We start from the raw sequence: 14,470 nt of genomic DNA, 5'->3' as shown, positions 1-14,470 counted from the left end.
TAACATAGCAAATCGTTTTCTATGACATTTTTCCAGTTTGGAAACACCAATTAGAAATTGATTTCCGGGGGGTGCACAATACCCCCTTCTTCCTACCCAACTATATCAGCGCAAGCTGGCTTTAGAAACAACTTTTCATCGACAGATAATGTATTTGTTATTCATATGTTAACACAATTTTTTAAACTCAAAAGAAAAAACTGTAGAACTGGTCTTTAGACCAAAATGTTAAAAACAGGTATAAAGGGAAGATTTTTTAATTGGGTTAAAAATATGTACATATGAATAACAAAATCTTTCATTGGTAAAATCAAATAATACATTATCTGAGTATTTCCCACGTGAATCAGGTGTACAACCAGGTTGGATGGTTGGATGGTTGTTTGACGTATGACGGCTGTCCGTAAATAATCGAGTCTGGACCAGACAATCCAGTGATTGACATCATGAGCATCGATCCACGCACTTGAAATTGATGACATGCATCAACCAAGTCAGCGAACCTGACCACCTGATCCCGTTGGTGGCCTTTTACGACAAGCATAGTCGCCTTTTACGGAAAGAAGTGGTTGCTGATCGGAGGACCTATTCTACCCCGGATCTTCATGGGTCTGTACAACCAGGGAAAAAATCTGTCACTCTATTTGTTTTCTATCTTTCTTAATGATCTGGAACCTTTTTAATCGACAACGAATGTGAAGGATTAAATATCGACTGCTTAACGGAGAATGAGACCCGGGTTTGGATACATTTGATATTACTCCTAAGTGCTGTCCCCAAGGTCTACAAAACTCACTCGATGTGTTTCCAACATTTTGTTTAAGGTGAAAGCAAAACGTAACTATATCTTAACATAAAAAGTTTTAGTTTTTGGAGGTGGACCACATAAATCATCCAAAAATGTATTTTCTTTAAAAAAAAGGCCCCTGGAAATAGTAGATGACATACATATCTACGAATACAATTCCAAACAGAAGCTCTGATGGAAGTGAAACGAAAGCGATGTACTGTTTATTAAAAAGAGCTAGAAATGTAAACCTAACACTCAATTGTCATCTAACTGAATTTGATATTATGGTTGCTCCGATCATTTTATATAGTTTAGATGTATGGGGGTTTGAAAAGTTAGACGTAATAGTAACAATACACTTACGATCATTGACTCGTTCAGCCGGTTTAAGAAAATCAACGCCAAATTATATGGTATATGGGGACTTGACAGGGGACCAATTTATATCAAACTGTTTAAACGTACCGGCACAAACTAAACTGCCCAAATAGCATAAATAACTAATATCACATTTTTTGCACCGCAACATTTTCTCAAAGCCAGCGGAATATAAAAATAAGTTACCATGGAATGTGAGAGTTCAAAAGATACTAAATGATGTTAGACTAACTAAAATATTTCATAAACCATAAAAATGCTCTACAAATTGGCTGGTCTCAAAGGTCGAGCAGAGATTTCAGGGTCAGTTTATACAAAAGTGGAATGAGTGAGTGGGTGAGTAAGATTATATTTCTAGGTTTGTTAGCACCATACCCGTGCTTGTGGGTTTCGCCGAAATGGTAAACGTCTGAGACCTGCATGCATCATTTCGGGCTTTTCTCCCTGACACGCCGCAATATAACTGGAATACTGTTAAAAGCGGCGTTAAACCCAACTCATTCATGTTCTTCAAATCCTAGTTTGCCCGCTGAGACTGGCTGATGACAGAATATACGAAGACAAGAAAGACTTTGTCAGCTCTGTGATTCACTTTCAGTAGATGAGTTTCACTATCTTTTCAGATGCGGAGCTCTTCTCCAACAGTGAGTATGGTTCTACGCCCCTTTTAGCAATATTCCAGCAATATCACAGTGGGGGACACCAGAAATGGGCTTCACACATTGTACCTATGTCGGGAATCGAACCCGGGTCTTCGGCGTGACGAGCGAACGCTTTAACCACTAGACTACCAGACCGCCCCCTCTTCAACAAAGAATTCTGTATATTCCAAAAACAATAAAAACTACTACTTGTGGTTAAACATTTTTAAACTCTACAGAACTGTTTCACCCAAAAGTTTAAAAGATTTCAGAAATGTGTCCAGATATATTGTATGTCTAAACTGAAATCTAGGGCGGGGTATATTGGCAGGTGTGTGTACGCTAGAGAGATGACATTCTGGACAGACCGTATGCTGGTGCAATCAGAGGGGATTCATCCTCATGGTTGACAAAGCACATCATCGTTCCAAAGTCGTAATGCCTTCTTAGAGCACCAGAGTGTCACCAGACCAAACCCTATCGAACACACGTACTCTACAGGAACTCGGCAATGCTCTTACTGAAGGGTTGGACAGTCTTCCATTGACAACCACCGAGACACTTATTGGAAGCACGAGACGAGGCTGCCATTCTGTGATCGCCAAGTGGATCATATACGCTACTGAGTGTTTTTGGTTGTTTGTTGTTTGTTGTTGTTGGGGGTTTTGGGGTGTGTGTTTTTTGTTTTGTTTTGTTGGTTTTTTTTGGGGGGGGGTGTTTTTTGTTGTTTTGTTTGGTGGTTTGTTGTTGGGTTGTTGTTTAGTTTGGGGGGGGGGGGGGGGGGGTGTACAATGAATTTGTTTTCGTCGGTTTTTCATGTTTCAGTTTTGGTCAGATACCCTCATTATGAGGAGGGTATGCTGACTGATAAATGGCCACATGCTTGTTGGCACCGTGTGGCGCATGACAACGGATTTTTGTTCACAAAATATTGTCTTTGGCTATTTCAAAAGACGCACGTAATACATATTAAAGTGGTGCTCATTTGTAAACTTTGAGGCGTATACTATCAGGGGGCATCATGTTCGCTCCTGACTATAGCACTTGGGCGACTCTTTAATAAAAAGATGAATAAAAAAGACATAAAACATGTTAATTCCCTACTTAACAGTTGTACGCATGAAAGTTTATTTTGACCGACCCAGTGTCATCGGGACATGAAACATGTCTAATCATGGTCCAGTGACGACACCGCTTCCCTCCCCCTTAATCGTCCGGCTTCAGTCACCATTCGGCAAAGTCCGACGGTCGTTTGTTGTCCAGACCTTCACGTTCATTGAGAATTGGTGACCCGAGAATTTTATTCTCCAGCTGAAAAATCGCATACTTTTATCATGTATTCATTTGAAATATGTTATATCATATGTTTGCTATCTCATTAAGTATGGAAATGTTTTAGTACGATTGAATTTCGCGCTACCGCACGATTTCTTATACTTTGATATTTCTCATGTATTTTTTCATTTTTGCCACCTCAATTGTACAAATCTGGTTGTAAATCTTGAGTACCGTATAGTACCGACGTAATAAGCGCCCAAGGCGCTCTCAAAATTAGATATAGGGGGCTCTTATGAGAATATTATTTTGGTGGAAAGATAAGTTATAGGTTTCTGATGACAGCCTGAAATGTTTATGTACGACAGATATATTTTTCCAGAATTTCATTGCCCATAATTAAGAGTGCATATAACACACGAGTGCGTATTATACGCAAATAAATAAGTCTTGTGTACATTGATCCATCGGAAGGGGTGCTAATTGGGATTGTTCACTAGTCAATATGTTAGCAATTATCGCCGTGGGTGATTTTTAGAGCGGGACGCTTATTACGTCGAATACGGTAATTCAGGATTTCCTTGGTCGGTCAAAGTGACAGACTTTGGTCTATAAGGCTAGTTTTCTATTCAGGCATTCTTCAGTCTATTTTGTTGTCCGACAGACTTATTTTAGGAATTTGCACTTTGTCTTTGGGATGACACGGTCGGGGATCAGGCACCAGACGTTCAGATCCGGACAGGCGCCATCCACGAGAGTGACTGACTACGGTTTTACACAGCTTTTCGTAATATACCAGAAATGGGCTTCACACATTGTATCCATGTGGGGAATCGAACCCAGGCCTTCGGCGTGACGAGCGAACGCTTTAACCACCAGACTATTGCCTGTCATCGTACCCGGTTACGTAGATCATTGCTCACAATATCAATCACTGGATTGCCTTGTTCCGACTTAATATCTTCAGGCCACCGTTATGCAGCTGGAATATTGCTGAGTGCAGCGTTAAGCTATGCATGTCGTCGTTGTTTCAAACAGCAAACATAGTACAAACCTAAGTCAATTTAGGAAGCTGACTTAGTATAAATGATAAAATAACACAAAGCTCAAGCTGAAACTCGGGGACATCAGTCCATCAGCAGATACATCGATCCAGAGATAAACGGGTCGCGATTATCCGCTAAAACAGATTCCATTTGTCTTAAAAGGCGTACTGAAAAATCAGTGATGACACAAACATTTCGGGAATATGGTGAGGTGAAATGGGATTTAACGTCGCGTCCAAGATTGTTGCACTTATATAGCGACGTGCATGTACGTGTGTGTATGTGTGTGGCTGCTTGTATGCCGATTTATAGTGCAAGCTCTCTGAGATACCATGCCGCAGTTTAACATGAATACCCCATTCAGACACAGTATACTGACTCAGAGCCGACCAGTCCTTGTTTTAGCCCCTTAATGCCGAGCGCATGACAGGGTCACAACAAGAACCTTCTTTTAACGTCTTTTGGTATGACGCGGCCGGGGATCGAACCCTGGACCTTCCGCTCTACGGGCGGACGCTCTACCACTAGACCACGGAGGCGGTCTTCGGGAATATGGAGCATGTCCTGACCTATCGGTAGCACCCACCACTCCCTCAATTGCAGAAATATCGTATCCGTTTGCTGCCTCACGCCGCACAGCCCTTCTCCTGCTAAGCGACAGCTGCATATAAAATAATCAGATAATCAGGTGATGGACCAGAAATCCAGTCACACGATATCGCATGTACTGAAAAGAGACAACAAAATGATAGAAATAGATTTATTAAGTCGTTTATCAAGTCTTACAGCATCATAATTATTTAATTATGCACCAAAATACCAATTTATTCAACATATGAAATAACTATGCAACAGAACTTCGTCTCTTACCAATGGCCCTAAGTTTTCGCTTCACGCTTCCAGGGAAGGTAAACCTTCGCGTTTCCCCTTCTTCATGGGAGCTTAGTTCGACCTTAATCTTTGCCAGTTTGAGCAGCTTCTGAAACGCCCGTGTGACACTGCTGTGGTCCTTGCCACAAGCCTCAACGTACTTGGTTTTCCATTCTTTCTTGGCAAAAAGTTCAGCACCAATTTGCCCCGTGATTCTTTTATCATCCTCAATGTCAGTCTTGTTTCCTACCAAAAGGATCGGAACTTTATTCTTCCTCTTGATACGAAGGATATCCTCCCTGATCATGGCTACTGTCTCAAACGAGCATTCATCTTCCAAAGAGAATACAAGAATAAATGCATCACCCGACTCAATTGCAAACCTTCTTCTTGCCCCAAAGCAGTATCCACCTGGAGTGTCCACGATCTCGAGGGAGACTTGTCGTCCTTCCTTACCGATCAAAGTTGTCTGTTGTTCCAGCTCGATGGTGAACCAGTGTAACTCAAGGAACTTCCGATGCAGGAACTGGGAGATGATGGTGCTCTTCCCAACTCCAGGAGCACCAAGGACAACGATCTTGAAGGTTTGGTTGGAATGAGCAGCTGCCATGGCCGAGACTATAGCTACAAAGCGTTCTTGTACTATTATAGAACTACCAGGAGCTTCTGTTCCGAGTCCGGGAACCAAACTAATCGAATGGATGCTTCTACAGAAATAACGTTGCATAGAGTGTCTGGGCTTTTATAGGGAGCTTTGACAGTGGGAGACTGTTTCATATCTATTTTGGGCAAACCCCACTGTTCGTAATGCCTAATAAATATTTGAAGCGTGAAAGACGTCGTGGAGGATTGAAATAGAACGTTTATAAAATTGTGTATTTTTCACACCTCCCACTGTGCTGACGTTCTTTCTCCACCAATGGGCAACGCTTGAGACAGTCCGTGCGCAACCAGTTGGTCACTCCCTTCTAATTTTCTCCACGTGTGGCATGGCAACCAGCTACCATCGATACAAACACACGAAGGGGGAGGTGATGTTTACTTCAACCGATCCCGAAAAAATTCCATCTTGTGCATTGCAAGTTTCAGCACCTCTTCAATTACCATCCAACAGAGTTCAAACAAATTCCTAAATTACAAGGAGCCATGGGTGAACTTTGAATGAGGACCCTATGTCGAAAATATATACGGAAAAACATTTTTGCAGACTGTTGCTATTCATCTAACTATCTGTGGTATAAAATATACTGAACCGCAAAAGAAACGTCACCCCAAGTAACACTATATGAAAAGTTGTCAGTTAAATATCTGGGTACTTTTATCAAAGTTTCTAAAATTTAACGTTACATTGTCCGGGGAAATGAAATTTGATGATAAAAAAACAAAGCAAATGACAATAAAACTGATCGCCTAAACGCATCACGGCAACAGTCATGGCAACCCTATGCACGTGATTCCGAGCAAATTGAAATGCGCATGCGTTCCTCCATTTCTCGCCCTATACAAATCCAGCCAGATCGGATAACATTCATTCGTTATTAAATTGCTGCCACATGCCAAGATTGACACGAAATCAGCACTTGGACGATTGCAAGCTGGACAAACCGCCCGGCAAGTAGCCAATGCATTTCAAGTCCACGTAAGGACCATATACAGGCTCCAGACCACCAACACTACAGATGGCCGACCACGATCGTCAGAATGTGCGACAGCATCTTCAAGATCACTTTGTTACTGCTGCAGAAACTGCTCGACAGACCATGGGGACACCAGCGACACATTAGTGCGGACACCGTGCATCGACGATTGTCACAGGCCACACCGAGGACCCATTCTGACACCACGTCATCGCCGGGACCGTCTTCAGTGGGCAACACATCACCAGCATTTGCGTCACCAGCAGTGGAGAAGAGTTACTGTATCTCACAAGCAGATGGCAGAGAGAGAGAAAGAGTCTGGCGACGTCATGGGGAACGTCATTCGGATGCTTGTGTTGTTGAAAGAGACTCGTGGGGTGGTCCTAGACTCTCTTATATTACACAATATCCTACTTGACTCCTAAAATTTGTTTTTCATAAAATAAATTTATTCCACGGTCATGGTGCAGGAATAGGGTGGTCCGGGCATCATTGTGTGGGGTGGAATTGGTCTTGCACAGAGGGTCGGCCCTGTGGTCTTCCAGAACCGGTCTAGTCTTGAGAGCACACGCCGTACCTCATTTGGCACGTCGCCGCAACCACGAATTTCAGCATGATAACGCCCGTGCCCACACTGCGAGAGCAACAAGAGACTTCCTCCAGCAGAATGGCATCAGAACCATGCAGTGGTTCCTCAGAGCGTGGGCTCAAGTGCTCAACCGCCTCATCCATTCCATGTATCGACGTTGCACGGCAGTCATCAAAGCACATGGCGGACACACGAGATACTGACTTGTGATGCCAATTTCTCAGAGACTGGTGTTGTGTTTCATTTTAAGAACATTTGACACTTTAATTTCAACTTTGATGATCAGTTTTGCCAAGTTTCATCTTTTTAATATGTCTCAAAGTATGTTTACAGTGTTTGGACAAATAAGGTTCCTTAAATATCTATCAATGGTGACGTTTCTTTTGCGGTTCAGAATATTTTAGTCACAGGAAGTCCAATCGACACATTTAAATTGAAGAAATCGAATGAAAACAGCAAGTTCAGATTTAGAACAGTGAGGGAAGTTTGAAACGAACTATAGAAATATGCACATGTGACTCCGTAATAATAAGACTCATTGTCCTCGGTACCTTAGGTTTGGTACCTCCCAGTCTGTTGACTGGCATTGGAAGAGTACACGGGTTTGCTACCAGAGATACAGCCATTCTGACAATCTGGGTAATGCAGAAGGCTGCAGTGTTGGGGAGTATTCACATTCTCCGAAAAGGTCTGGGTGGGTTTGACCAGGCAGCGCTTCCTGGGAGAAGTCCCATTCGCTGTCTGGGCTGCGTGTAGAGGGGGCAAGGGCCCTGAGCTGATGATGAGCCTAACAAGCCTGACCTGGTTACTGATCACCCAAACCCTCCTTGCTGCATTTCTGTATTTTAATCTGTACATCATCATCATCATCATCATCATCATCATTTCCAATGATGCATTTTGCATTACACTTGCACAGACATAGCCATGGTACACGACACTGAGTCTGTCGTAGGAAATGTATACAAGTCCTTCACACTAGAGAGAGAAACTATTTAGTAGTTTAGGTAGGATGTATCACCAAACTACCGAACCGAATTACCCGGACTTTCATACCAACAAGTCTACTGTTCGGTAAATATAACAAAGAATGTAGAGGTTGTCCAAAGACACACTCGGGACTTTATTATCATATGGAAATGAATAGTTTTCATAGATTGGTTGGAACAACAGCTACTGCCCGGTCCGAACAACCCCAGGGTCACTGTCATGGAGACCCCCAATGATCATAACCTCCGAGAACCAGATACTGTCGTGCCAACCATGAGTAGTCTGAAGACCATGCAGGAATATCTGACGTCTTGCAATGTCCACTTCAAACCACCTGAAACGAAAGTTCAACTCATGGAGAAAATTCGCCTGAATAAGAAACCAGTAAAGTATAAAACAGTTGTCCTTGGGGCACAACACGTTCAAGATGTCTTACGTACGCCAGTCAGACGTTGTGGGCTCAACCCTTTTTATCCCATCTGGGTAAACTGTGAAGGGTTCATGGCTTAGACATAAAACAACATTCAAACTCACACATGTCAAAGGGTTGATCAACGCAGGCTTTGCTAGAATTACACCAGCAATAGGCTGAAAATCACGTTTTGAGTGAGTGAGTGAGTTGGGTTTAACGTCGCTTTTAACAGTATTCCAGTTATATCGTGGCGTGTCAGCTTCATGTGGGAGAAAAGCCAGAAATGATGCAGGTCTCAGACGTTTACCACATCGGTGAAAGCCACGAGCAAGGGTATGGTGCTGACAAACCTAGAAACATAATTGGGGCGAACCGGGATTCGAACACACAATTATAGGTTTCTGGTGTGTCCAAGGGACGCAACGCTGCACAGCGAATCGCGTTATCTTAGACGACTGGAACACCCGTGCCGCCGTAAGTTTGGAAGCGTGTTCTTTTCTCTGAAGCCTCTTTCGATATGTCAGGGATTCTATGAAACAACATACTTATTTTAAAAGTGTGTAAGTGAATAACTCAATGGTGATGCGCAGAACCTTACTGCTGATACACGGGTACAACATCTCCTTGACTTCATCGCATGGTATTTGACAAGGACAATATCGTTTAGGTATACCTGGTTGCCTCTTTCTGTTTGGCGTTCTTGGGCAGGAAACCGTATCTTTCATCCATTCATCCCATCTGCGAGGGATTTGTTATCGTCATAAATATTACGGTTATTATCAATATTGAAGGAATTATCTTAGCTCCATTTTAGCTGTTTAAATAGTGTTTTTTTCAGTAGACACTTCTACGTTTCACTTCTACAGTAATCGGGGTAGCCTCGCGGTTGAAGCTTTCGTTCGTCACACCAAAGACGCAGATTTGATTCGATATTCCTGGAATATTGCTAAAAGCGCTCACTCACTTCGGTTATTATAGACTTGATCATCAATTTAAGAAAAAATAAACTTTCTTAACTTTCCGAAACGAGGCTATAACTATTTCTCAATAGTCTGAATATGTCAAAGCAGAGTCTTTGTTGCCACTTTTTGCCATGCTATGTTGTTTATTTGTTGTTTTCAGGAAGCAATTTCTTATTTTGAGCATGAGCAAAGACTGGTTTTCTTAAACCTGTTGTTCTTTGATGTTTGACGCCGCACTCAGCAATATTCCAGCTCTATGACCGTGGCCTGTAAATAATCGAGTATGGAACAGACAATCCAGTGAGTGACATCATGAGCATCGATCCACGCAATTGGGATACGATGACATGCATCAACCAAGTCAACGAGCCTGACCACCCGGGCCCCGTTCCATAAAGCCATTTTAGCGCTAAGGTCATCGTAACTCCCATACTTTAACACTGACTGTCTTTGTAGCGCTAAGATCCCTTTGTGGTACGGTGCCCCGATCCCATTAGTCGCCTCTCACGACAAGTATAGTCGCATTTTACGGCAAGCATGGGTTGCTGAAGACCTGATTAGAATTCAGCTTTCTGGGCTGTTTTTTTCTTCGAATTCTCTTTTGGGGTTTATCGTAATTTATTTTTTGAATTCGTTTCCTTTTTCCTTTTTCTTATCTCACATAGCTGGGTCGGTTGAAATAAACCTTCATATACAGGCAAACGTTGCTTGAAAGGACCTACATAAATACTTCGAGCTCTCCGAGGTTCGACACAACAACTAATGATGAATAAAGAAGGAAAATGCAGGGACCAAGCTTTTACTTCGACACAACGGTGTTTGACTGTGAACAGTTGTTCAGTCGGGTATTAAAACATATTTTTATGTCATGGGTGGCCCAGTCGTCTAAGGCGCCACGATTCGCTGTGCAGAGTTGCGTCCCTTGGGCACGCCAGAAACCTCTATTGTGGGTTCGAATCCTGGTTCACCCCGATTAAGTTTCAAGGCTTGTCAACAACATACCCGTGCTCTTGGGCTTCACCAAAGTAGTAAACGTCTAAGACCTGCATCATTTCGGACTTTTCTCCCACATTAAGCTGACACGTCTCAATATAACTGGAATAATGTTAAAAGCGGCCTTAAACCCAACTCACTCACTCACTGTATTGGAGGCCCGGCGCCTATTCTGTTTAATGCTGGCACAGTGGCCAATCATAGTCGGTCTTACAGTCCCTGAACCATATTATTTTCCATTCAACCCAGACCTTACTTAAAGCTGTAGCTTAAACAAAGTAAGTCAGCTTAAGGAATATCCCAGATTTTCCACAGGTAATGAATCTCCCATCTCACCGGGGCTCTTTTTCAATTTATAAGGAGTTGTTTGTTTTTGTCAAGATGAAATATCTTGTCATCACTCTAGCTTATCACATAGCAACCAGCTACCATCGATACCAATACACGCAGGAGATGTTGGTGTTTGTTACAACCTTTCCCGATGAAGTTCCATCTTGGGCATTGCGTGTTTTTAGCATCTCTTCAGCCACACTCCTACAGAGTTCAAATGAATTTGTAAACAACATCAAGAAATCATAACAAAGAGTCCCCCAACAAGCAAATCGTAAAGTGAACTTTGAATGGGGACTCCAGATCGAAAAGATATACAGGTTACGCGTTTCAGATTCAACAAGATGGCCGTCTATGCCCCTTTCATGAAGAGTGAGTGAGTGAGTTTGGTTTTACGCCGCTTTTAGCAATATTCCAGCAATATCACGGCAGGGGACACCAGAAATGGGCTTCACACATTGTACGCAAGTCGGGATTCGAACCCGGGTCTTCGGCGTGACGAGCGAACGCTTTAACCACTAGGCTACCCGACCGCCCCTCTTTCATGAACAGTATTAACAAATTGTATATACTCTTTTTATATATGTACACTACAGTCGCATCAATCAGAAGAAATCAGATATCCATTGTATGATTCCCACTGCATCATAATCACTTGTTAATGAAATAACTGTCAAATACCGGGTGTTCGCGAAAACCTGAGGCCATCCTGCCTCATTCATTACTTGTGCAAAGGCCCTAATTAAGTTTTCACATCAACAAACAAGGACAGATATGGTTAAACATCTTTTGATTTCAGTCAATTATGCTGGTTTAGATTGGTTAACAAGCCGTACGATTATAAATACCGCTACATCACAAATGCAAATATACTCAACTAAAAAAGAAACGCACATGCCGGATAAGTTGGAAGGGTTATATCTTGGAAACTATATGAGCTAGAAAGATATTGTTTGTAGGTCATTGAAGCTAAAATGTTGAATATAACAAATCTATTAGTAACGACCAAAATTGATCATGCTAAAGTATTAAACATTAATTTTGCCTTTCTTTCAGTTATGCGTTTCTTTAACAGTTGGGTATACATTCAAGGTAGCAATAACTTGTAGATATGACGAATGTGTGTTGGTCGGAGTAATAAATTATAAATCTTGTTTACTGATCAATTATCAATAGTTTTGCCTATTTCATATGATTATGAACGAATGTCAAGATTCTTGGATTTAACCTTTGTGGTGTCTAAGGAATTGCCATAGAGTTGAGAATTGAGGTTGTGTGTCATAGCATAGTAGTAGAGTGTAACTGGACTAATATAGCCTGTTAACTCCCTTGTCTCGGGAAGATTATCCAGCATATCATTAGCACAACATCATTGGAGCAAGAATGGAATATGACTACCATATCACATGTGTCTTCATCGTTAACTTCATAACGGGGAGGAAAGCCCGAAGTGATGCAGGTCCCAGACTTTTACCACTTCGGTTAAACCCACGAGCACGGGTATGGTGAGGACAAACCTAGAGACATAATTGGGGTGAACCGGGATTCGAACACACAATCATAGGTTTCTGGCGTGCCCAAAGGTACCCAACGCTGCACAGCGAATCGCGGCGTTTTAGACGACAGGGCCACCCGTGCCCCCGTAAGTTTCGAAGCGTGTTGTTATCTCTGAAGTAATTCAAATACACTATTGCTCTTCTTTTTGGCTTTCTGGGCTGTTTTTTTCTTCGAATTCTCTTTTGGGGTTTATCGTAATTTATTTTTTGAATTCGTTTCCTTTTTCCTTTTTCTTATCTCACATAGCTGGGTCGGTTGAAATAAACCTTCATATACAGGCAAACGTTGCTTGAAAGGACCTACATAAATACTTCGAGCTCTCCGAGGTTCGACACAACAACTAATGATGAATAAAGAAAGAAAATGCAGGGACCAAGCTTTTACTTCGACACAACGGTGTTTGACTGTGAACAGTTGTTCAGTCGGGTATTAAAACATATTTTTATGTCATGTATATTCTTCTGGAGCCAGGGAGCACGGGTGGCCCAGTCGTCTAAGGCGCCACGATTCGCTGTGCAGAGTTGCGTCCCTTGGGCACGCCAGAAACCTCTATTGTGGGTTCGAATCCTGGTTCACCCCGATTAAGTTTCAAGGCTTGTCAACAACATACCCGTGCTCTTGGGCTTCACCAAAGTAGTAAACGTCTAAGACCTGCATCATTTCGGACTTTTCTCCCACATTAAGCTGACACGTCTCAATATAACTGGAATAATGTTAAAAGCGGCCTTAAACCCAACTCACTCACTCACTGTATTGGAGGCCCGGCGCCTATTCTGTTTAATGCTGGCACAGTGGCCAATCATAGTCGGTCTTACAGTCCCTGAACCATATTATTTTCCATTCAACCCAGACCTTACTTAAAGCTGTAGCTTAAACAAAGTAAGTCAGCTTAAGGAATATCCCAGATGTTCCACAGGTAAGAATCTCCCATCTCACCGGGGCTCTTTTTCAATTTTTATGGAGTTGTTTGTTTTTGTCAAGATGAAATATCTTGTCATCACTCTAGCTTATCACATAGCAACCAGCTACCATCGATACCAATACACGCAGGAGATGTTGGTGTTTGTTACAACCTTTCCCGATGAAGTTCCATCTTGGGCATTGCGTGTTTTTAGCATCTCTTCAGCCACACTCCTACAGAGTTCAAATGAATTTGTAAACAACATCAAGAAATCATAACAAAGAGTCCCCCAACAAGCAAATCGTAAAGTGAACTTTGAATGGGGACTCCAGATCGAAAAGATATACAGGTTACGCGTTTCAGATTCAACAAGATGGCCGTCTATGCCCTTTTCATGAAGAGTGAGTGAGTGAGTTTGGTTTTACGCCGCTTTTAGCAATATTCCAGCAATATCACGGCAGGGGACACCAGAAATGGGCTTCACACATTGTACCCAAGTCGGGATTCGAACCCGGGTCTTCGGCGTGACGAGCGAACGCTTTAACCACTAGGCTACCCGACCGCCCCTCTTTCATGAACAGTATTAACAAATTGTATATACTCTTTTTATATATGTACACTACAGTCGCATCAATCAGAAGAAATCAGATATCCATTGTATGATTCCCACTGCATCATAATCACTTGTTAATGAAATAACTGTCAAATACCGGGTGTTCGCGAAAACCTGAGGCCATCCTGCCTCATTCATTACTTGTGCAAAGGCCCTAATTAAGTTTTCACATCAACAAACAAGGACAGATATGGTTAAACATCTTTTGATTTCAGTCAATTATGCTGGTTTAGATTGGTTAACAAGCCGTACGATTATAAATACCGCTACATCACAAATGCAAATATACTCAACTAAAAAAGAAACGCACATGCCGGATAAGTTGGAAGGGTTATATCTTGGAAACTATATGAGCTAGAAAGATATTGTTTGTAGGTCATTGAAGCTAAAATGTTGAATATAACAAATCTATTAGTAACGACCAAAATTGATCATGCTAAAGTATTAAACATTAATTTTGCCTTTCTTTCAGTTATGCGTTTCTTT

The 14,470-nt window shown here is 42.1% G+C and overlaps 1 protein-coding gene across 1 annotated transcript; it reads right to left on the bottom strand.

The window, feature by feature from the left end:
* Window positions 1-4,974: 4,974 nt before the first annotated feature.
* Window positions 4,975-5,610, bottom strand: LOC139470790 (ras-related protein Rap-2a-like). Its single transcript, XM_071253081.1, has one exon. It carries the CDS (start codon window positions 5,608-5,610, stop codon window positions 4,975-4,977), a length of 636 nt encoding a protein of 211 aa, XP_071109182.1.
* Window positions 5,611-14,470: the final 8,860 nt, after the last annotated feature.

The sequence above is a fragment of the Haliotis cracherodii genome, unplaced genomic scaffold (assembly GCF_022045235.1).
Source record: "Haliotis cracherodii isolate W230 unplaced genomic scaffold, xgHalCrac1.p SCAF_21, whole genome shotgun sequence".
In the NCBI taxonomy this organism is placed as follows: Eukaryota; Metazoa; Mollusca; class Gastropoda; order Lepetellida; family Haliotidae; genus Haliotis; species Haliotis cracherodii.
This window is presented reverse-complemented; position numbering and strand designations above follow the sequence as displayed.